This window comes from Grus americana, chromosome 2 (assembly GCF_028858705.1).
Source record: "Grus americana isolate bGruAme1 chromosome 2, bGruAme1.mat, whole genome shotgun sequence".
NCBI lineage: Eukaryota > Metazoa > Chordata > Aves > Gruiformes > Gruidae > Grus > Grus americana.
In genome coordinates this window covers 133,990,986-134,015,780 of record NC_072853.1, presented here as the reverse complement: position 1 = coordinate 134,015,780, position 24,795 = coordinate 133,990,986, and the positions used below count along the sequence as shown (strand labels likewise).

The following is a 24,795-nucleotide window of genomic DNA, read 5'->3' as shown; positions in this document are numbered from 1 at the left end:
AGACCCCCGGGGCGCTCCCATCACCGACATGGCTCGGGCACCCCCGAAATCGCGCAGGGCCGCAACTGCCACCGCCTCAGAGCGCCGCGCAGCACGCCACGCGCAGTACGCCATGCCATGCCACGCCCTGCCCCGTCCCAGCCCATCCCCAGCAGTGCGCACGCGCACCGCGCCACCCACCCCGTGACACGCCCGAGCCCCTCCGCTCTTTGTTTATCCCGCGTGGGGACCGCGCGCCGGTCGATGGCGTCAGCGCGCCTTGCCCCGCCCCCCGCGCGAAGGCTGTTTCCGCCGCGCAGAGTGTCCCTCCGGCGTTGGCGGCGCGGCTGGGGCGGACCCGCTGCCTGCTCCCCGGTGCCGAGCGTCGGGCGCCGGTGGTTGGTCGCCGCCCGGCAGCTGGCGGGCGTCGCCCCGGCGGCGCATGTGCCCTGGCGGGGGTGGCGGGCCGTCGGTGTCCGCGGCGGTGAGGGCGGGGGAGCATGGCCGCCCCCGGGTCGGAGAAGAGCAGCAAGAAGAAGACGGAGAAGAAGCTCGCCGCCCGCGAGGAGGCGAAGCTGCTGGCGAGCTTCATGGGGGTGATGAACACCATGCGCAAGCAGGTACGGCGGCGGCTTCCCTCCAGCCCGGCGGGGCCTGGGGCTGCCCGGCGGCTCCGTCGCGGGCCGCGGCGGGGGGCCCGGGGCTTGCGGTGGCGACCTGCGGGCGGCCCCTCATCGCCCGGCCCCCGCCGCCGTGTGAGGCTCCCGCGGAGCCGAGCAGAAACGCGCTCGCCTGTGTAAGCCCCGTGCCTCGGCGGGGCTGCCTGCCGGTGTCGCTGGAGTCAGTGCTGCCCTGTAGGCAGGTCCCGCCTCAAGGCTTGCCTGGGTTTGCCCTCCTTCGCGTTCGACTGCAGTGAATAGTCCCACCGAACGCGCTCGGGAGGACGGAGCCCGGAGGCAGGTCGGAACGCTGAGTCTGTGAGTTTCTCCGGTAAGCCTGGGCCACCGGGAAGGTAACTGAAACGCAGCCGTACGCCGACACAACGAGCGTAACAAGTTCAGACTTTATTTGCAACGGCTCGTTGTTGGTGCTGAAGGCAGAAGACACAGTGGATCAGCTTCCTTACCTAATAATACCCTGCATGTGGTAAGGCAGAAGTTAAGCTGCAATTGATGGCTGAGTATTTGCGTAGCCCTTTCCCGACTGAAACCTGAGGGGAGTAAAAAGATGGTGATGCTGAATTTTAACAAGGAGCTCTTCTCTAAACAAATTGACTGTGTAACCCTGTGAACGGTATCAGTATAGTGAAGCTGCAGCAGGAGGAGAGACATGACTGGAACCATGGTTTGGTTTCACAGGTAGCGCTTCTTCTTGCGCTTCATGATGAATACATCTGGCCATCTTGCTAGAAGCCGGTGGCAGTACAAGGGACTGGTGGCCTCATCTCTACAAATTCTGGCCTTTTGGGCTGATCAGGTTCCTAGGTCAATAGTCTAATGCTTATTAAAGATGACTCTTCTGTTTACCAATAGAGCAAGAGTAGTAACCAAAATTATACAAGTGCATTTCAGTTGAGCTGTCCAAACTGAAAGAAATGCTGATTTCTTAAATTATTTTTTCTTAAAAAGCTTAAACTTCTGGTACAAGAGCAGAAAGATTATCTGTGTAACTCCTTGCACATGAAGAAATCTTTTTCTACAGAGGAGGAGCTGGCTTGATTGTGATACTTTGGTTCATTTAAAAACAGTGATGTGAGGCCAGAATTGAAGCTGACTCTGAAGCCAGCTGTTCAAGAACATCGGGGGGCTTCATACTTGGCACTGTCATATGTTGTATCTTCTAGGGTTTAGCTGCTTGTCTCCCAGTGTTCATCTTGCCAAAGGCTTGGTCCAGCTTTAAATGCTGCGTTCGTCAGCAGTCTGGGTCCTGGCCTAGCAAGTGATATCATAGTGTTGGTTCTGCTTTTCCCTAGCACTTTAGCCCTGTTCTTCTGTCACTAATACACAGTCGGTTGTGTGGTCTGCATACATCATTTCATGCAACTAAGCTCCTATGTACGAAAAATGAAATTGGTTTCAATGACTTCAGGTAGTAGAGTTGAAACTTTAAGCCTATGATGTACTCTTTCGATGTAGGCTTTGTTTCTGTTGTAACTGGGTGAACATATCCCAAGGTGTAGCTGAGTTCATAACTCAGCTCATCACTGTTTAGCTCATACCTCTGTCATTGTTGACAAGGGGACACCAGATGCTATTATGCTGCGTAAGTAGATAGAGGAAGTATTGCTCTCCCCTAGATGTATGTACAGCCCCTAGCACAGGGAAATCGCAGTGCTTTACCATGTCGCTACTACAGTATGTAGCACAATGTTGTTGTTCTGTGTAAGTACCTCATTTTTCAGTAGAGTGCCAAATGTCATCTAGTTATGAGTTACTGTAAACAGGGAGAGAGAGGATCAGGATTAAATGCTGTGAAATCTGTACTTGCAATTCAAATTTTAAAATCTGTTATGCCCTGGGAGGTGCAACTCTGAATTTCGCCTGTTACCAGAGTTCCTGGAAACTTCTAATCTGACTTTGGATGATGGCTTTGCATATCCCACCCAGTGCTGACGACTCCAGAAATTCTTGCTTAGTTCATTACACTCATGCTTCTTTTAGGAGTCTGTAAGAGGAGGTTAACTATTACTGATGAGGCAGGGAGAGGTGTGATTATATAGGATAAAATTAGGAGATCAGCAGGAGCCAGAGGAAGATGTCCTAGTTCAGCTGGTTAGTTGTGCTAAAGTTTAAGATGACTTACAGGCAGCTCTTTCTTCTTGTATTTTGGTAAGTCAAGAACTATGCTGTGGTTATGAGACCACATGACAAGTTTAAAAATTTCCTGTGATGGGAATAGCAATGTGCATGTGGAGCACTAGCTATTTATCTGTGTTAGTTTAATGATGTAGGAAAATGGGCTGATTGAAAAGTACAGCTAATTTTAAAGAGGCTGCTTCTTGTGTGAGCTGTGGTCTAGAGGCAGCCTCCGTAAGTATGGGAGTTTAAACTATGGACATTCCTGCACTTAGTACTGGGAAGATGTTGGGGGCAAGTATATTTAGTGCATGGAGGACTTCTCATTCATCCCCAATGTGAGATGGCCCACCTTTGTGGGGTTTACAGAGCTATTTGACAGCATGCACGTAAATCCTTTGTTGCGGCTGAGTGGAGGTCAGCCAGGAGTGAAGTAATTGAGAATGAAGCTGGGACAGAGTTGCAAGGTGTTGCAACCTGTTATTTGGAAGATGAAGTGCCCTAATGCAAGCTCACACTGAGGTGTGTCCTTTGGTTGATGTAATGCCAGTCATCTGTTGCCTCATTGATGCAACTCAGTGGGTCTTTCTAGAAAGTACAGAAATCCTCAGAAGGGCATTAGTTGAAATGGAACAGTCACACCCAGAAACATCACAGGAAAAGAAATTAAAATGATGGTCTGGTTTGGTTGACAAATATTTCTTCTCACACCCAGAGAGGCCTTAGAGTATCCGAGGGACTTCAAATGCTCAGCTGACGCACTAAATGTATCTTAGTAATGCAGCCTGGAGTTCAAGCAATAGTTGCAAGTCTTAGCAAAGCTTGGCCACAGGATTTTATGGTGTCTTGTACTGCTAGTTTCCAATGCTTGTTTTGAACCAGATGTGCTAGGAATTTCAGCTTTGAAGGATTTCCTCTGAAACTTTTCTCAAATGGTCTTTTTTTATTGTTTCAATCCTAAATATCTTAAAGCTACAGATGTGCAAAGGAAGCTGTATGTCACCCCCGCATCTAACTTTTAATTAGAACTTTTTTTAAATGTGTTATTTATATTTTGTCCAATGCATGCTTCTGAGTGTCCTTTCCTTCAAGAAAATAAAAAAAAGGTTTATTTGAAGAGGCTGCATATATGGATTATCAGCCTTGTTAGGCTAGATAATATTGTCTGCATGTGGAAAACATTCTCACATTGTTCTAAGCAAGTATATATTCCATGCAGTAGAAATGTTCTTTTCTGGGGTAGTATTGGGATGGGTGTAGGTAGGTGTTTCTGAAAGTAGTTCCATGAACTTAAGGTAGTAGTCAAAAATGAATTCCTGTTTTCAGGAAGCAGTGCTGCTCAGTTTTTCTTTCTTAATAAAGAGGATGTTATAATTATCTGTCATATGGTGTGCATTTTTTTTAGTCAGTATGTTTTTAGAAAGGGTACCACTTGAGAATCTATTCAAATTATGTGTTTAACCCAATCTCTTACTCTCCTCTCACATCTCTTGTCAGCTTTTGTAAGTATTGTCACTGCAGGGGAGAAACTAACTGCTTACATACAAATGAGAAACAAAAATACTTTTTTTTGTCTGGAAGTTAGTTGCTCATCAGGTGTGACCAGTCAAACCCTTCCACAGAAGTGATAATTTTGGGGTATGTTTTCTTAAAAATGTTCCGTTGAGTGCTTTGAACTTGTTTATCACTTTTCACTCCAGCTGGGCAATATGATGGCAGTCTTCAGATACGAGGTTCCTCTGAGTTTTTTTTAAAATCACCAGCTGAGTACAGAAGAGACACACTGATGGATGAAAAGGGTATAATGTAAATGCAGCCCCTGCTAGATGCTGCAGAGCTGATGTTATTGGAGGCTGATGTAAATGCCACAGGAAAAAATTGAATCAGAGTTCATATGTTATTTATGACCATCCTTAAGGTACAAGTTGATGGGTAAATTGAACTTTCCTAGTTCTCCAGGTTACTGAATTTAACTTTGACTTTCAGAAAATCTTTTTATTACAATAATAATCTTGAGTTGTGTGGATTAAGAAAAGTGATGAATTTCCATAAGCTGTTTTAAAGACATTGTTGAAACATTTTCCAAAATGCTGATCTTTGTGGGTTTTTGTTTGTCTGTTTTTTCCTCTGATTTAGAAAACTCTATGTGATGTCATTCTTATGGTTCAAGAAAGAAAGATCCCAGCTCACCGTGTCGTGCTTGCTTCAGCCAGTCATTTTTTTAACTTGATGTTTACTAGTAAGTCCTTTCAAAATTGATTGATTATAAACTTTTGTAATGATATCCTGTTAGACTTGTTGCTGACAAGCTGTTTATGAAAGTGATTAATTTCAGGGATAAGTAAAGCGAACATTTCCTCACTTTGTGTCCTTCCATTCATCTCTGTTCACCCTTCCCCTCAATTTCCCTTTAACTCTCTTCCCTTCAACAAACTTAGTGCTGTGTCTGGATGTGGGGAGCTCAGAGCTGTCTCTGTTGTTACCAGCTTGAATGTGGAAGTAGCTTTTGACACTGTGGCGTGTGTTTCCTGGTTTTGGGAATGCTAACTTGGCAGTCTGCACTGCAGTCAACAGCATCTATGGCCTTTTCAATTTAATACAGTTTATCATAATTTGCATAATACAAGCATGCACACACACCAGTTGTCTGGTTTGTCCCACTGCCTTCTTTCTTTCCTGACTTGCATTAGTAATCCTGGGCAAACAGCAATCAACTGTGTGTGGTTTTTAGCGGGTTCCCACTTTGTATAATTACTTTATTTTCTCCTATTTGCAAAATGTACAATAACTAGAGTGGCTTATTGATGTAGTTTGTCTTTCAATCTATTTGCAGCAAATATGCTTGAATCAAAGTCCTTTGAAGTGGAACTAAAAGATGCAGAACCTGACATTATTGAACAACTTGTGGAGTTTGCTTATACTGCAAGGTAGTTTTGTTATTTAAAACTGACGCTTCTTCTAGGAAGCTTGCCAGTTGTAAATGATAAAATCTTAAAGAAATGCTTTTGTGATTCATCGGTTTTGTTACCATTATAATTCTTTACTTTGCTTAAAGCCTGATATGACTAGACCTTCTATCCTTCCTTTTTATTTAATCAGTAGGAAGCCTGACAGAGTAAAGAGTGGTAGTTGTCTCCAGAAGGCAATTCAAAGCACTTCAAGCTTTTAACTTCAGTGTTGGAGTCAAATGATATTTCCCATTGTTCTGAAATTCAGGCCCTTATTGATAAAAGCAAAGTTTCTCTTTGTGATAGCTATTGCACAGTACCCTTTGCAGGAGTTATACCTTTACCTCGGGACAGGCAGGGTAGATAACTGTTCTGTGAACAGCACTTCCTTCCTCTCTCAGGTTGTCCATGTCTGTGGTTTGGTTTATTTTTTTAACAGAGCTGGTACAGATCACTAGGATTGTAACAGTACTTAATCGGCTCTCTGGATGGATGGATGGCCTTTTATCTTTGTACTAATGGGATTAATGCTCCTTAGGAAGGCTTTCCCCTCTCTTTGAGGGGAATCTTGTTGTATACTCCATCAGTGGTGAGAGACAGTCAGTGTCAGCACCCCAGCCATTGCTGATGCCTCCCCTGGTGCCCAAGCCCTTGTCTGTGGGCTCTGTGCCTTCTCTTGAATCACTGTCAAACTGGTTGTTCTGCTTGTGCACTCAGGCAAATCAGCCAGAGCAGTCTTGACAATGAGTTTAGAGAGATTTTTTGCTGATGCCTGTTTGGGAGTAGGAGACTGACAAAACAGAAAGTGAACAGAACCTTTTTTCTGACAAAGTGGCTAATCACACAAGTCAAAGCAATAATATGGTATTGCAGAGGGCCTGTGTTAAAGGCTTATTCTCCAGGATCCAGGACTGTTTACTCTTTGCCCTTTCTCAGTAAAATTGAGAAAGTGAAAACAATTTGGGAAGGCTCTGAAGGGAGGATGTGTCTTCGAACTGCATGAGAGAAAAATGCTTGGGCAAATAGCAGGGAAGTAATTTTGCTATTTATGTGAATTTGTGTAAGCTTTGGGGTTGGTTTTTTTTGACTACAACAAAGTAGGTAGTTTTAGTGATGCTAATTTTGTACCTTCTGTTTTGCAGAATCTCAGTTAACAGCAATAATGTCCAGTCTTTACTAGATGCAGCAAACCAATATCAGATTGAACCTGTGAAAAAAATGTGTGTGGACTTTTTGAAAGAACAAGTTGATGCTTCAAATTGTCTTGGTAAGAGAAATGCAGACTTAAATTTACTTCTAATTTTTTAACTTTGTTATTCCTGAAAAATAGATAGTATTGTCTAAAAGACAGTAATATTTGGCTAAATCCAGGCACATAAAAACAATTTCTCTCTGAATCTGAACTGTTGTCCCTTGCTGTAGACAAAACAGTCTGGCAGTTGTCTTTGCCAGTATCAAGGCTGCTGACTTCACTAGGTCTCATCCCAGCTTGGCAGCACCCTGCAGCTTCTTGTTTGTTAGAGAACCTCAGCTGTTTATTAAGGTGGAGCATTCATTTGTTGCTACTGTATTTGGAGACAGGATTTGACAGAGTTGTAACTTCTACAAAACTAGTGTATCTTCTAAAAATATGAATAGGATAACTTTAGGTTACTTTTGGTTTTAGTTGCTCTTGATTTTGACTGAAATCCATGAATGTTATCTGGGCAGATTTAAGTATGTTCTCTTAAGTATGTGAACTTGGCGTCAGAAAAGATAAATGACAAGTAGAACTAAATGCTTTTTTATGCTTAAGATTTGGTGCACTTCATCTTTAATCTCTGATTAAACTTGTTTATAGGGTTTCCTATTGGCATTTGTCATATAATTCTCCTAGTAGTATCTCAGTCATGTTATAGATGTTTATAATATCAATAGAAATGTTTTGCAGAGTATCTGAATTAGAATGATTCAACTGACACTTCAGTACAGGACAGCTGTGGCTCTGGAACAACTGCTGGAAGGAAGACATTACTTTCTAAGGAAAATGCCACTTATGCTTGCTTTGAGGCGTATTCTCTCCTGTGTTGTTTTGTTAACTAGAAAATTAATTATACTTTCTAACATTTGTATACTTGCTGATTTATAGCAAAAAAAGGGAGATAAAGATTAAATCATTTTTCCTCGAGGCATTGTTTACAAGTTGAAATTTGTTCTGTGCGGACTCGTAGGCAAGTTCACAGTTCATTAAAAAAGTGTCTTTGAAAGAAACCACGGCTTATTTTGAATCTCTTGAAATTTTGTTAAGAGGTCATACACTTGGATAAAATGATAAAACTTTGTAGTTTGCATTTTACTACTTAGGAGCAGCTCAGGCTAGTTGCAGCCCATGGGTTGGTGAGTTGCTTCTACCCCAGTTGCCATCTCCTTCTGTGGAAGAGGAAGACTGTAGCATGATGAGCAAAAGTTGCTGAAAAGCTCTGTGCTTACCTGGTTCCTAATAGGAAGGCTGGAAATGGTGCTTCTCAAGAGCAGCTGCTATATATACCTTTGAGCCAACCTTCTGCCCTTGCAGCAGCATCAGCTTGACATTTTTGTGTTGGCCTGCAGCTGACTCTGTGACCTATATAGAAAAGTCCCAGTTCGCTGTGACTCTTGAAGGAAACTTGGCCTGGTTGGTGACTGCTGCTGTATGAGCAGCTGTTGTGGTTTAACCCCAGCTGGCAGCTAAGCCCCACGCAGCCGCTTGCTCGCTCCTCCCTGGCAGGATGGGGGAGAGAATCAGAAGAGTGAAAGTGAGAAAAACTTGTGGTTGAGATAAAGATGGTTTAATAGGGAAAGCAAAAGCTGCACACACAAGCAAGCAAAACAAGGAATTAATTCACCACTTCCCATGGGCAGGCAGGTGTTCAGCCATCTCCAGGAAAGCAGGGCTTCATCATGCATAATGGTGACATGGGAACATAAACGCCATCACTCCAAATGCCACTGCTTCCCCACATGCCCCCCCCCCTGCCCCCCATTCCCCTAGTCCCTTATATTCTGAGTATGACATCATATAGTATGGAATATTCCTTTGGTCAGTGTGGGTCAGCTGTCCTGTCTGTGCCCCCTCCCAACCCCCTGTGCACCCTCAGCTATCCCAGTGGCAGGGCAGCGTGAGAAGCAGAAAAGGCCTTGACCCTGTGTAAGCACTGTTCAACAATAATGAAAACATGTCTATATAACCAAAGCATCTCTATCAACACTGTTTCCAGCACAAATCTAAAACATAGCCCCATACTAGCTACTGTGAAGAAAATTAACTGTCTCAGCTGAAACAAGGGCAGCAACTCAGGGGAGGGCATAAAACCTGGATCCAGTTTCTTAAGTTGTTCTAGTTAGACTTTGTTATTGTGATAAAGCTCAGACTTGGTTATGGTAATGGTGTCTGCTTCGTAATGAAGAAAGCGTCAGTGAGGAAATAGTGCTGGAGAAATCATTAATACAGCAAGTGCTGCAGGTCTGACTCTTCAATTAGTTTGGTAGGGATAGGGATCAGAAGCTTGTGCTCATCTTAGTTTGTCTTGAATTGCAGACGAGTTATGACAGCATGCGTTTTAAAGAAAAAAACAATATGGTAATATTGAACTGGGACTCCATGTATCTCTGAAATTACAGTAATTTTATTCTACTTTAATATATTAAAGGTAATTGCAGTTCAAGTTTGGAAAGGTTTTTTCTTAATTTTTCCTTCATAGGTATAAGTGTGTTAGCAGAATGCCTAGACTGTCCAGAACTGAAAGCCACTGCAGATGACTTTATCCATCAGCATTTCACTGAAGTTTACAAGACCGATGAGTTTCTTCAGCTTGATGTTAAGCGTGTGACACATCTCTTGAACCAAGATACGTTGACAGTGAGGGCAGAAGACCAGGTGAGATCCTGGTTTCATACCAGCTAAGAGCATTGAACTTCACAATCTTTTTTTAATCAAGAACTGGTTGAAAGCATTTCAATCCCGATGTTCCTACAGTATATGATGTACATAGTGCTTGTTAAATTGTAGAATAGGATGTGCATCCTAGCTTGGTCAAAACCAAATATTAATAAATATCCCCATTTCAAGTGTGGTTATTACATGTCTTGTTCCAGCAGACTAGGAAGAAGTCAGTCATAAAGGGAGTAAACATATTTACATTTAGCAAAAAAAAGAAGGTAGCTTTAATTACTAGCTGGCCTTTTTTTCCCCCGTATGCAAGTAATGTTTCTGTTGATGAAGGCATACATTGTTCCTGTCCCAGTCATTCTGTTGAATTTCCTTAGCTGATGGAATTGAGCCTGAAATATACTTATTTTTATTAATTTCTTTACTCTCCCTTGCTCCCTGGTCATTTTGCAGGATTATAGCTGAGGTGGCTTAGCAGTCCTGAATAACTCTAATTCTGCCATTAAATGTCTTTCCACATTATATCTCAGTCAGTCACCACTGATCGCTGTGATCACTTTCAGCTACAGGAGTAGGTATTGACTGTGCTATCACTTGTAACAAAAGTAGTACTGACTCTGAAGTGGCAGCATAGTAGATAAGCTTGCTATGTCTGAGAGTAGCATTGAAGTATCTTAGTACATAGGTAATATTGGAATTTTTGTTTAATTTCTTCCTGACCCAGATTTCTTGGTTACCTTCCCTGTGCTGTCCTCCCTGCCCCCTAAGAAAACCCATTATCTTTTCTTGTAAAGAGGAGATGGAGAGGAGGCTCTCTGGTAATACAGCAGTCTGCAGCTGAAAAATTTAATTTAAATGGTCCCCTAAGACACAATAGCAATACATTTGGATCTCTAACACTATGATTTGATAAAAGAAGCAGTTTGTCAGCTCAGGAGACTGTATCAAGTAGAAGCTATTTCAGCATTTCTGGTGAAGTAGTACCTGTGTTTGTGGCATGGAACTTGAAGCATACTAGTCTTAACCTGGTACAGGAGTTACCCACATAAATGTGAATTGCAGATTCATGCTTCCCATTTGGAGGAAAAGGAGAAAAAAGAAGCTAAATAGCAGAAGTAGTGGTTTGGTTTTTTTTTAAATTTGTGGATGGGTTTTGTTCTGTGGTTGTGTATTTATTTTACCTCATGTCTGAGCATTGTCTTTTCTTTGGTGTTTAGTTGTTTTTGGGGGGGGGGGTGGGGCTTTTTTGGGAAGACGGTGATGGATCCCCACATAATAAAATGTTAGTGTAAGTTATCTTCCGACAGGCAGAAGAATCAATTTGAAGCATTAAGGTTTCATTATTTGTCTTACTGTGTGATGTACCTTATCCTTTTCTTTACTTCTCTCTCGCTTAAGGTTTACGATGCAGCAGTCAGATGGCTGAAGTATGATGAGCCAAATCGCCAGCTGTACATGGTTGATATTCTTGCTAAAGTCCGATTTCCTCTTATATCAAAGAACTTCTTAAGTAAAACAGTTCAGGCTGAACCACTTATTCAGGATAACCCAGAATGCCTTAAAATGGTGATCAGTAAGTTGACTTCTAGCTGAAATCTTTAATCTTCTGTGTAATTAAAAAAATGCTGGGGAATTTTTGAAAATTGTTTAAAATTCTCTGACAACATTTTCACATTAAATTCATCTGACTTGTTTCCTCTAGGATGCTTCGTTTAGTTAAAGCTGGATTAGGAGATTATCATGTAAATAAAACCCGGTTATGTAACAGAGTGTGACTTTCATTTCTCTTCTCCTAGCAAATTACATGAACTCCATGACAAGTAATGGAACAGAGATTTTGTAAATGAGTTGTTAGGGTAATTGGAAGTGTTAGTGTGCCTTTGGGACGGGCTGGTAACTTCAATATTGTTCATATGTGAATAGAAGAAATACTTTAGTCAAAACTTTGACATATTACAAAGCTTCCCTAAGCAAATTAGAATGTTAAGCATATGTTGCACTTTTTTATCTCTAATACTGACCGTAGAGCCTACAGACAGTTGCATTCTTAAGGTGAGATAGGGAATAAGCTTCACTTTTTAGATGCCATTTGTGAAATTTTATCATGTAAGAAAGAAAATCTTAGATGTTGATAAATATTCTGGAAGGAAATTTTTTCATTGTGGTAGTGGTTAATTAGTTGGCTTCATTTTTAGTGTAGATCTAAAAAACGGTATACAACTGTTTTCTTCCAGTCAATGAGCAAGATTCAAATTAACATTTGTTGGTAAGTATTTACTGACCATCGACATCTTAGTCATACTACTTGTGTGACATGGAGTTAGGTGCATTGTTTAAGAAATAAGGATTCTTCTTTGCCTGGTTTTAGTGGCTTATGATGTCACTATTTTTTGCGGTCTTTGGAATGTTTCTTAGGAGAATGCGTATTTTCATACACTAATTGTAACTAATATTTTGCATTGTCAAGCTAAGAACAAAAGCGATGAGTTTTCATGAGGTACAATATGCTAGAAATGCCTTCCTTATTAATCAGAAATTGAGAGGTGAGGAGGCGGGCATGGTTGATTCCTTGATGCATTCAAGTCCCTTCTTTTAATGTTAGTATTGTCCTCTTCAGGCTCCGAGTTCAGCTGTTCCTTTTGCCTGTTTCAGTGCAACAAAATTAGTTGCTTGTTAATATTGGCTAAATGAGCTGATCGATAAATTGGTATATAATGTGAGTCCATGTCCTATTTTCACATGAAGCAGGCAATTTGAAATGGGATGTAAACCTGGATGTAAGCTCCCATCCTCATGTGCTGCTGTGCATTCTTCCCTTTTAAATCAAAGCTGTATAGATGCAATGTAGAAACTTGGTTTCCCCCTTTTCCCCTCCCTTCCCTCTCCTTCCCCCCCCATCCCTGTCTGTGAAATATTCCCTTCCGTGTGTGAGCTACACTGGGTCTGCAACAGTTGTTGTCTTCCTTCCAGGTGGGATGCGATACCATCTACTTTCTCCAGAAGACAGAGAAGAGTTGGTGGAAGGTACGCGGCCAAGAAGAAAAAAACATGATTATCGCATTGCTTTGTTTGGAGGCTCACAGCCCCAGTCCTGCAGATATTTTAATCCAAAGGTAATCGTTACCTCAGAATGCATTAAGATTCACTGTTTGTAATCTTACATGTTTTATTTACTGATGATATTAACGAAGACCTAATGATCTACAAAACGGTACTAGGAAGGACGTATTCCCTGCCTCTTGGGTATACAGTTGAAAAAGTATCGTTAATTAGGTATTTTCAAGTATGTGTACCTAGATGTAAGACTTCATTTTGAATAGGATGATTATGTGTTTGTTGATTGGCAGTATTAGATACGGAGTTCTGATAAATCCATCTGAGTTGAGAATCGATTGGTATGTGCATCCCCCAGCTGGAAATAAATAAAAGGTCACTGAAACATCAAGAGTTGGTTAGGAATATATAAGTCTGTGTACGTGTGCGTGCACGTATGTGTTCAGAGAATAACTCCAAGCAATTTCTTTTTAGCACAAGTTAAATTATTGGCTTGTATGTTAGCATAGAACCCAGTTTCAGAGTGCAAAGTGGTTTTTCAGTGCATTTATTATAAATATGCAACCACTTCTAAATCCCAATGGCTCACAGTTTTGTTTGCTCTTAAGAGTATATAAGGAGAAGAATTAGGAGCGAGGTATTCTGTGAGTGGAAAGAGTGAGTTTCTATAACAAAAAACTTAGAGATGGCCAATTTAGAGCAAGCAAGCTTTGCCTGAAATTTGTTTCCATGTTTCCTGAATAAAATCAAGCCACAGGAATGGTGTATATTTCAGCTATGCAGACTAGATGGTCTAGAAACATCAGCTGCATGGAGGACTATGCCTACTCTGTTTTACCAGGCAAGGATATGCAGTAATACAGAAGAAGTTGCTATAAATATCAGGGCTCTCTAAGTTATGAGATCACATACATGTAATACTTTGTTGCAGAAATTCTGGTTGTTCGAACTCAGCATATTAAATGCTCGTTATAATTTCAAACAGTTTTGTGTGTTATCTGTGTGAACTTTGTAGGCAATGTAAGCTTTATCAAATCTAATTCAGAATGAATGAGCCCCTGGGATGTGTTTTGAATTCATTGTTCACATTCCCTTATGTAAGACAAAACTGAAGCTACTTTATTTGAGCACCACTCAAGCCTGGAAAAAAACTACCAGCCTTGCTGACTTAGTGTAGAGACATTAATATGTATTTTTCTTGGGAATTCCAAATTCCTAAATAATGACCACCTTTTTCCTTCAATACACTTACTCAAGTAAGATAAGCAGTATCCTCCTTCCAACTAGGGGTGAGGAGGTAAAGGGAACAGAGCAGATAATTCTTTCCTTTCCAAGGTCTGAACTGGGAAAACCTTTGATCAGGGCATTCCTTTTCAAACAGTTACTCAGTTTTGGCATTTTAACAAGTTGTAATTCACTCAATATGCTCTGATCTTTGCTTATTAGAAGGAAATCAGATCAAAGTTTCTTTCTCTTAACCTCCAGTTACTTATGTTGCAACAAAGCTAATTTTAGGTAGGATGGAAACTAGCTTTGTGACTTATTGTCCCAGTCATTAATTGGCAATGGTATTATCAGCATAGAGTACATGTGGTTTCTTTACCAACCTAATTGATAGGTGAAATTCTGTAAGTGCCTAATGTCAGTGGTGGTCAGAACTCAAAAGATGGGGGTTGTTGCTTCATCACTCAGTTTATAAACTAATATAATTCCTCCCCAGTTGTCACCCTGTATTTTCTGAAAACTTAACCTTGTTTGAAAAATAATAATCTCAGTGCATGCTGAGTGGGAGCGACAGGCAAGGACTTCCAACTAAAAGGAAAATGATGTATGTAGTTAGGTGATCTTTGGCCAGACCTAAACTATAATATTACAGACACATCTGTTTTGTGGACAGGAAGTCATATCTAAATAAGTCTACGTGAAGCATAGGATAAAATAGCTCATTTTTTTTCACAGACCATTTGCCCAGGCATAACACCAAAACAGAAGTGAGTTTGGGAGAAATTTTTCAGAACTGCATCTTGATCAAGCTTTATGGCCTTGCATGTGAATTAATGATAGGGGGGTGGGCGGGCAGGCAGGGAAGGAGAAGGAAAAAAGTGGGTAATTGGAGATCTTGATTCTAACAAGCATGTCTACCTTGAATGTCTTCCTAGAGCTTATATGTTTTCTTGGATGTACTTAGCTAGCTTGTCATGACTTGTTGAATAGCTTTTACTTACTTCATTCCCAATTCTTAAGTTATTTAAAGGTCCTTTTCTGGATGTTTTGCTTGAGTATCTGAGTTTGATCTTTAAGTGTGACAGCAGCTGCTTAAATGCAACAACCCAAGGATCTAGAACCCCTGTTGAATTAGCATCACGTGCATGCAAAATAAGAGTGAGATATAAGGCTCCAATGCTGCAAAGACTATATTGTGTTTAACTCACTTTAATTAGTCTCATCAAAAGATGATGGGAGTGTTACAGAGCAGAGAATTAAGGATGTGTATGTACTTTTGCAAGGTTAGGACCTTGGGAAAGAAATTTTTGTTTGTTTGTCTGTTGAACTGATTGAACAGTGACCTAGTCCTTCACTTTTGATTTTAACTGAATTCAATACTTTAATTAAATTCTTACATCAGCTAAAGAAACAGTTCAAAACAAAGGTTATGTTTCTCCTGAAAATACTTTCTCAGTTGAGTGATAAAAATTTCAATAATTCTAACACTATAAAACTAGTGCAAAAATTTTAATTTTCACTGATTGCATGCAAAATTAGTCTCTAATGTTGATCTTCATTTCCTTGTTGTCAAAAAGGGTTCTTTAAATAAGAATGGATTGGATACTGTGTGTTACTTGTTGAGACTTGTTAACAGTATTACTTTAAGTCTATATTTGTTGTCTTTGCACTGTAACTGATATTTCTATTGATGCATATACTTCATCAAGAGAGCAAAATGATGCAACAGGACAGATGCAGACAGGCATAAAACTTGTGGAGCAATCTGGCACTATTTTCAGTAGAGATGTTTGTTTTCAGAATACTACTAAAAACCCTAGATGTCCTGTTAATGGTGGTGGGAAGCATTTTCTTACTGAATTTTCCACAGAATGTTTTAATTCCCCCTCCCCCACCCAAGCTGGGAATAAAATACTTACTGTTTTATGAATTCTTGATAAAAATTTATACATGACTGTCTGGGATTTTGAGGCAGCAATATGCTTATTATTTTGAAATTGCTGTCTCTAGTGACCAGAAACAGTTGGAAGTTTTTTAACTTTTTTAACAATGCAAAATCCAGTGATGGCAAATGAAAAGTAACTGATGTCTGGCATCACTGTTTCTTGATGATTAAGGGACCCAGCATAGCTTTTATGAGGAGATAGAGCTGTAGTCAATAAGCTATTAGTGGGGAGGTTATCCATATTAGGCATGTCTGCTGTTTTCCCTGATAATCTTGGAAGAGGAGGGATCAACTGAAAATGACGGAAAAATCTTAAACAAAAGGAGGTACTTTTTCACGTGGCCCATAACTGCATGTGCCATTCCTGTCACAGGATCTTGTGGGTGCTAGGAGTTCAGATAGTTTTAATAAATGATTAAATTAATTCATGACAGAGAAAAAAGCCTTTCAAAAACTATTGAAAACCAAAGATACGGCTTCTGCCTCTGGTGTCCTGCATCACAATTTGTTGAAAATCAAGATCAGCAGGGAAAGCGTCAGCGTATACCTATCTTATCCTTTCTTTCCTTACTCAACCCCCAAAAAATGAGGCTTGCCACTGCCCAGGGCTGCGTGGGTCTTGACTGTGGCATAAAGCAACTCCTCTGCATAATTCTTACATATGTAAAATGCATAAATTGAAATGTTTGATGTGGTGCAGACTAACACTGAAGAGCATTACAAGAGAATGACCTAAATTGCCTCCTGCTGTAAGAGGAGGATACTGCTGAGTATGTTCAGGTTATGGGAGGACCGATGGCTCTTCATTTGATAAAGGTGCGGATAAAATGGTAGCTATGAACTGAAGCCATCAAAGTGGGTCAGATCACAGCCCTCTATAACAGTAAAGGAAAACAACAGGATTTTTTGTAAAAGTGCCAGAAGTTTGAGCTAGAAAATATGTTGATCTTGCACAATGCACTAAGACATTTTCTTTCTTAAGATTTATGCAGCTATTTATTTTGCCATGCTGTAGTATGGCTTTCCTTTCTAGGATGCCCCAGGACCTGTTTCTCACCATAAAGGGCCACATGCACCTGCCAGCTCTTCTTGATATGGGGGATGCTACAAGAAAAGATTGTAAGATGTTTTGGACTATAACGTGCTCTGCCTCTCTTTCTTTGAACCCCCATGTAGGAGTCGCTGTTCTTCCTCATTGACCAAGGTGTTTGAAGTATGTCCTTGCTAAGAAAATGTACTGATGTAACGTCTTGTGTGAACCATTACAATGAAGGTCATTCAGCAGGTTTAGCTAGACCATCCTGAGGTGACACAGATAATGGTTAAGGTCCCATACTTTTCCTGTTCAGTATAGGATACAAGCTATGCTCATGGAATATGTGAGATGCTATTACTCAAGGAGTGTTTTTCTTGTGCTGTATGCTATCCTGGTCTGCCATCAGTTGCTGAGTTTGGTGTTCTTAAGGCTTTGGGTAGTGTTACTGCCCATGTTTGATACTTGCTGGTTTTGCCAATCCATGCAAAATCAGTTTCTAGGCAACATGACTGCCAGTATTTGTGATGGAGCATTACTCAATTTCTCATACTATCAACTGTGGATAGCTATAGATCATTTGTGTTTTGTAAATTCTGTAAATAAGCTTCTAGTTGTCATGGTAATAAAGTATGTATCAGAGCTTTTTAACTGAGTTGCTTGTCAATTTGGATATTATCTTCTTTTTCCATTGCCTTTGTTTAGTACATTCTGTATTTCATTATTTTAGAAAGAATCTGTTACTATATGTAAGATGTCTTTTTCCATTCCTATAAAAGAAAATGCAATCCTACTTCATTGATCACATGCGTTGTTTCTGATGTGATAGCAGCAGGAGGTCAATTCTGTTGGAAAAAAAATAATTGTTTTTCAGGGAAGCTGTACTGGGTGCACACAGGGAATGAGGAAATAGAAATTGATAATGTCATGGTTCATTGCAGCTAACTATGTCTGTGTCTAAGAGAATTTTTCAAGAGTACGCCTGAGGAGTATTCTTCAATAAACAGTATTCATGTTTGTTTTGAAAAGGAACTTTAAAACTGACCATATCTAAATCTCTCTGAAAAGCTCTGTTTGAAAAACACTCGCTGTGCAGGTAAGTGTTATAATCTATTAGACATTACCTGTTCTTTGTAATGCAGGATTACAGCTGGACAGACATCCGATGTCCCTTTGAAAAGCGCAGGGATGCAGCTTGTGTCTTCTGGGACAACGTAGTTTATATTTTGGGTGGTTCCCAGCTCTTCCCTATAAAGCGAATGGACTGCTACAATGTGGTGAAGGATAGCTGGTATTCCAAGCTAGGACCTCCAACACCTCGAGATAGCCTTGCAGCCTGTGCTGCTGAGGGCAAAATTTATACATCTGGTGGTTCAGAAGTGGGTAAGACACTAAAAATCTTTAAAACAAACAAACAAAAAAAAAAGCGCAAAGAAAGATACCTGGAAATTTTTCTGGTTTTTGCATGACTGTTGAAAAGAAACTGCACGTTACCATGTTAGCCTAATGAGTTTATTTTCCCATATTTAGGATTTTATCCTCCCCAAAATCCAACAATCTATTTCTGTTGTGTTTTTAAAATGGTTTCACTGATTGAAATGTAATATTTACATTAACTAGAGGAAAAAAGTACACTGTAACTCTAAGAGTTAACTAGGGACAAGCAAGTATATTTTGGGAGTCCCACTCTGCTCTTAGCTTACTTCCATAAAGCCACAGAACTCAGTGTGGTTTAAAATTTTCTGCGATGTTTGGCCAGAATAGCTACATTTTGACAATGGCATTCCTTGTATATGTTTGGTCTAATGAGTTTTTTAAGGGGGGGGGGGGGGGGGGGAGGGTGGGGAAAAAGGCTTTTAAAACTACTGCTTTTGGTGGTGAAGTCATACTTGGCCCTGCAAAGGAATTTTTCCAATTTTTCTGTGAAATGACAGAAGTTATCTTCTGTTAGTTTATTTTGTTGGTTTGCTTCATTAAATGGAGAAATACTACTTTAGCCGTTATTATTGGTTTTTTTCCTTTCCCCCAAAAAACTAGTAGGTGACCTATGCTATGGTGTTATAGCAACACTTTAAATTTTGTCTAAATCTGATACATCATCAGCAAACCCAAAGTTGGAGTGTAGGTATGCTATATCCATAAAAATACAGAGCTTTAAAATAAGCTGTGTTCTGGGGAAAAAGACAGAAAGGAAAAAAAAATACCACAAAAAACTCAAACCCCAGAGCCAGAGAGAATTTTTTTAGTAGATCCTCTTGAGTTCTGCCTTGCTGCAGAGGGGGGGGAGAGCAGAGGGGAAAAAAAAAAAAAGGTCATAATCGGTGCTTAACATGGATAAGTCACTTAATGGGAAGTTGTGACATTTAGGTAATGTTATCTGACCTCTAAAATATTTTAAGAGGTCTAATTAGCAGCAGATCAGACAGTTCCTAGCTGCCACCTAGTGTGGTAAGTGTGAAATAGCACCTTTCCCATTACTTGAAAAAGACTTAAGTAGACTGCATTGGGAAACGTGGAACACTCATAAATCTTCCTAGTTTCCCACATGTCACTTCATGAGGAAGTATGATACGAACTTTGATTGTACAGTTTATTTTCTAGTACATTGTAGTTAGTTAATACAACTGTAATGGAAATTTTAATTTAGTAGTTTTCTTTTAAATCTGCCCTCACATTGCTGCACATTTTCACTTTGCTTTCCATAAGTAATATTCAAGTATATAGTAAAAGCTAAAAATTAATAAGAGTTTATTTTGCCTGTCTCTTTCTTCTTTGGAATCCAGTGCTTGTTTGGAAAGGTCTGTTTATCCTGAGTGTAGTATTTTCTAATTTGCAGCAGGCAATTATGTGAAACCATTAATCAGAGAAAATGTTGCAGTGTGTTTAGCTGTAGAGAAATCTAAAAATTCCCTGCTATTTGCTTGCATTGCTTGAAGAATTTGGAAAACAAATTACTGTGCCACTCCATTACAGAAAACAGGGCTTGTTTCCCCTTTTTGATTTGATGGGAGTACTGTTTCATTTGCAATAGCTAGCAGAGTTTGAAAGCTAAACATACTAAATTCTTCTACTGTACTTAGGTGCAGGAAAAATATTTAACATATACTCACAGCATACTGAAAATGGAAGCTTTTCCCTTTGAAAAAAAAGACAGACATTAAAGTCCATTCTGCTGTATTTCCCATGGATGAGAACTTCAAAGCAATAAGGATGTGTACTTACATCAAGGAAAAAATATGTTCCACTCTATACAGTTCGTGATATTGATAATTACATGGTAGGGTAAACACAGTTTATAGAAGTCTGCCCCTGTATTTTGGGTCTGGAAATGTAGCACTGTTTTGAGGATTGAGATCCCCAGCTGGTAGAGCATTGCTAGTATGACATGATTTTTAGAAGTATAAAGCCAAGGGAAGAGAGGCACAAGAAAAGGCAGCTTTATTCTAAGTGAATATAGCTATTGAAACAAAGGGAAGAAGGATCCTAGGTTTTTTTCTAAGAAAGTTGTATCCAGCCTTCTCTGCTTTGGCTATGGTTCAGCTAGTTACCAGAGCACAAGTCTTTGAGCTCGTGTCTATTCTCATTAGAAAAATTGGTTTTGATTTCAGTAATAGCTTTATTGGCCCTTGAGGGAAGAGTACATAGACCTTGTGCTTCCAGAAAATAGGTATCTGCCAGTCCCCAGGAAGAAAGTAAAATGGTGAGGGCTAGCTGTTTTGTGGTTGCTAATAATTCAGGAGTATGTTATAATATAATCAAGCTATGTAATTCCAAAGGCAACAAGTATTCTGGGAATTGGGCAAGTCACACCGCTTACAGAAGAAAATCATGTGAATGTGTACTAAGTTTACAAAGCTGGTTTCATCTTCACATCTTGGAAGGGAAATGTATTTCCAAGTAGTGAGACTAGCATGAGATGATGACAATATGATTAGTAATTTATATACATCTCTGTTCAGTGTTTATCTCTCCCCCACCCCCCCGCCAAAAAAAAAAAAGAATATCCTTATCATTTGTTCTTGTTTTCAAACACAAATAGCAATTCTATAAACTTAATTGCATATTTTGGAACAAAACAGTCAAAAGAATTACAAGTATGTGCTTTCTGAATAGTCCTAAGTTCCAAGTTGGTTAGTTCTGCTTTTGGAGGTGGGAAAGCAGCTTGCCCTTTTCAACTAACAAATAAAGCATCAATTTCATAATTACTGTTAGACTCTTCTCTTGAAAGACAACCCTAAAAATTAATGCCACTTTGGTGGGTTTCTATTTTTTTAAGGAAATTCTGCACTGTATTTATTTGAATGCTATGACACAAGAACAGAAAGCTGGCACACCAAGCCCAGCATGCTGACTCAGCGATGCAGCCATGGGATGGTAGAGGCGAATGGTCTCATTTATGTTTGTGGAGGAAGCTTGGGAAACAATGTTTCTGGAAGAGTCCTAAATTCCTGTGAAGTTTATGATCCAGCCACTGAAACGTAAGTATTGTATCAATTCTGATTATTTTTGGTGACTTGTGGCTTTGCTCACTCTGTAAATAATTGAAATGTAGATTAACAGGAAGAATTGTGCGTGGTAAGAAATTTTCCTGAGTTAAGCAGTAATAAATCAGTTATTTATAGTTTTACTTAAAAGGCAGTTTTTCTTAAGCAGCTTTCTTCTGTATTTCATTTTCCTAATACTAGGTTTTATTTACATACTTTATGTTTCTTTTCCAGGAACTAAATAGTGAGTTTTCCTGTTTTGTTCGATTTTCTTCTTCTCCAGGTGGACTGAGCTGTGTCCAATGATTGAAGCCAGGAAGAATCATGGGCTGGTGTTTGTAAAGGACAAAATATTTGCTGTGGGTGGACAAAATGGCTTAGGTACTTCAGTTCTATTAATTCTCTAGCTGGGCACACAAGGTTTAATGGGGGGCTTTTTTCTTTTGCAAATAATTCATTCTATTCTGCCTAGCTGAAAAACTTTTGAGCAGTACCATAAAACATGTCCTGTTGTTGTCGCATCGTTGTTGCCTGCTGCCTTTCACCTCCCTACTTCACTGTATCTTATTTTTTAGACTTTTAGTAATGACAGTACTGTCAAATTCAGATATGCACCCATACTGTAGCCCAGTTCTGCAGTAGTTAATATGGCTAAACCAGTCATCTGAGAAAAGATAATCTTTTTTTAGTTCTTATGTATTTTGAGAGATGTTAGCATTCTTTTGAGAGAGGCAGGTAAAGGTGTAGCCACTGTTTTGAGAACTTCAGTCTAAAGACTTAAAGCTAGTCAGCTATTCTAAAGTGGTGAAAAAAATGAGAACTCTTTTGACTGCCCTAGTTTTGAAACATGACTGAATGTCACAGGCAGGTCATTTGTGATCTGCCTATCTCCTCGTCTTTAAAACCAGAATAATAGTTTATTTCCCAGGAGAATTGAATTGTAATTACACAGGGTTTCTGAAGTGCTTTTCAAAATGGAAAATTCTCAGTGATGAGGCTTATTAATCACTATTTACGGTAATTGGAATATTGATTTCAGATTAATGCTATTTTAGAATATAGCTTGTATTTAATTAGCTACTAAAACTATTCCCGCATGAGTGATTCCTAATGGGAAAAAATCAGTAGATGCATTTTTTGCGCAAACATTTTATCAACCAGTTGTAGCCAGAGCTTCCACTTTGCAAAATGTTAGTGTATTTGCTGAATGTTCATTTCGGAAGTGTGTACTATTGAACAGATAATTTAAAGTATTATTTTGCTGTTCATATTCTGTGGCCTGATTAATTGTTCTTACTGTAATATAACAAGAAAGAGTTATATCTGGGGTGAAATATTTGTACCTCTTAATATTGTATAAAGGTTTCTTAATCTGTCAGATCTAATAATTTGGGACTGGAAGTGAAAACTCTGTGACTCATATTGTTAAATAAGAGATAACAGGATGTAAAGTGTAATTATTAGCCTGTTTCATAAAGAAGCAAATCTTAGTCACAAAATCTACTTTTCTCTAACAACTTTTGATTCCTGTGGCCCTTTTCAAAGGGACTTAGACTTTTAGACTTCAATGATTTTAATATCATAATGAAGAGAGACATCCTCTATCAGTAAATGACCAATTTAGGTAAAGGTACTGGTGACACCTCTAGAATAAAATGCCCTCACTATAGGGAAGTTTCAGGTGGGTTCCTGAGTTTAGTCACTGGCCACAAATCCGTAAGAAATTCACGTTGTTAGTTCTTCTGTTCATGAAGTAACACATTAGAATCTCTGGAAAGTGTATAATGTGAAATTTGTTACAACACATCTCACTGTGTCTTTTTACTTGTTTCTATGTCTGTATTTATAAAAGGGTAAACAGCTAGTTGAGAAACCTGTGGCCTTTTCTTGAGGGTTTTTTTGTTATGGTAGGATTTATGTTTTAATCTGAACCTTGAAAATAAAGACTAAGTTTAATGAAGCATTTGTATGTTCAGTCCATATGGTATAATGTAATAAGCAGTTATCTATTTCGTTGCTTTGTAGGTGGCCTTGATAATGTAGAATATTACGATATCAAGATGAATGAATGGAAGATGGTGTCTCCAATGCCATGGAAAGGTGTAACAGTGAAGTGTGCTGCTGTGGGATCTATAGTCTATGTCCTGGCTGGTTTTCAGGGTGTTGGTCGATTAGGGCACATTCTTGAATATAATACTGAAACAGACAAGTGGATAGCCAACTCCAAAGTCCGTGCTTTCCCAGTGACAAGTTGCTTAATCTGTGTTGTAGATACTTGTGGGGCAAATGAAGAAACTTTAGAGACCTGAAGACCTGTCTTCATTCTTCAAGGACTTGGGGAAAGATGGCTATTGGTGCTTTGCTTCCATGTTTTACTGAATCTTGTTAAACGGAATAATAGGAAAGACAGACATGCAGTCTTTCAATTTGTATATACAGCATATTGTATAACATGGATTTTGTCAGGCCCATTTTCTTGTCTGTTTTAAGAGATGGGGATGTGTTTTGAGAATCCACTTACCTAGCTGACTGAGATCACATGGCATCTTCCCTTAAAAGGACTCTGTGTGTGGCCTTGTCAAAAGTAGACCTAATCCAATTATTTAGAAGAAATCAAAGCATTTGATGAAGATAAGATTTCTGGTTAAATGACACTTTACTGAGCTCAGTTGCAGAGATTCTTCATTTAATAAAGGTGAGTAAATGCAGCTTGGGTCATGAGAAATATGAGCAAAAATCTTTCTCACTTATACTTACCTGCAGAAATCTTACTAGGGTGCAATGAAGATTTTTTTCCTCAGGAAAGACCAAGGACAGCAGCATAATAAGGATTCCCATGGTGAATGGGGATAGGTTATACAGCTTGCTAGATTATCATAGCTGCCCTCTTCCAGTGACTTTCTTCCATCATTTGCATGACTGCGTATCAATTTATAAAGTTAGACAGGCCATATATATAGATTAGAGAAATACTTTGCTAATGACATCTCTGGCATTTTGGGGAGCTTTCACAGAAAGACTTTCACTTTTTTAATTATACTGAGGTAGGGGGACGGTGGGGGAAGTCCACAATAATTGTGCACTATAATTAGCAAGTTGGAAACTTGGGATTAATTTTCAATATATCTTCCCAGGCATCAGACTGTAGATACTGTGGATGCCAAACCATTAGCAAAGACGGGAATAGGAATGGGAAAGCAAAGTCAATACAACAAATGTATTGATTTTCTTCTTGAAAATGACTGTTTTTAAAATGGCATGAACCAAGTCATTAAAGATACTTTATAGAAGTCTTCTAAAGTTGCACATGGTTATTAATCTCTGGTTTATAAGCATATAGTTCTGTAAATGTTTCCAGCCAACATGATAGTAAATTTCTTCCAGTGTAGAAGTTCAGCTTGTCAAGCGGTGTCAATAGTGTGTACA

At 39.5% G+C, this 24,795-nt stretch overlaps 1 protein-coding gene across 1 annotated transcript; it reads left to right on the top strand.

Moving 5' to 3' along the window:
* Positions 1-255: 255 nt before the first annotated feature.
* Positions 256-24,672, top strand: KLHL7 (kelch like family member 7). The gene is made up of 11 exons (XM_054814199.1): positions 256-599; positions 4,911-5,013; positions 5,608-5,701; positions 6,865-6,989; positions 9,442-9,617; positions 11,028-11,202; positions 12,600-12,742; positions 18,028-18,268; positions 21,162-21,363; positions 21,653-21,750; positions 23,395-24,672. Exons 1-11 carry the CDS (start codon positions 480-482, stop codon positions 23,676-23,678), a joined length of 1,761 nt encoding a protein of 586 aa, XP_054670174.1. The 5' UTR covers positions 256-479; the 3' UTR covers positions 23,679-24,672.
* Positions 24,673-24,795: the final 123 nt, after the last annotated feature.

Bases quoted from the DNA above. Each gene is read 5' to 3' on its own strand.
- KLHL7 (XM_054814199.1), top strand. From the start codon at position 480: ATGGCCGCCCCCGGGTCGGAGAAGAGCAGCAAGAAGAAGACGGAGAAG. The intron at 5,702-6,864 runs GTAGTTTTGTTA...TCTGTTTTGCAG, and splicing joins GAGTTTGCTTATACTGCAAG to AATCTCAGTTAACAGCAATA. The intron at 21,751-23,394 runs GTACTTCAGTTC...GTTGCTTTGTAG, and splicing joins GGGTGGACAAAATGGCTTAG to GTGGCCTTGATAATGTAGAA.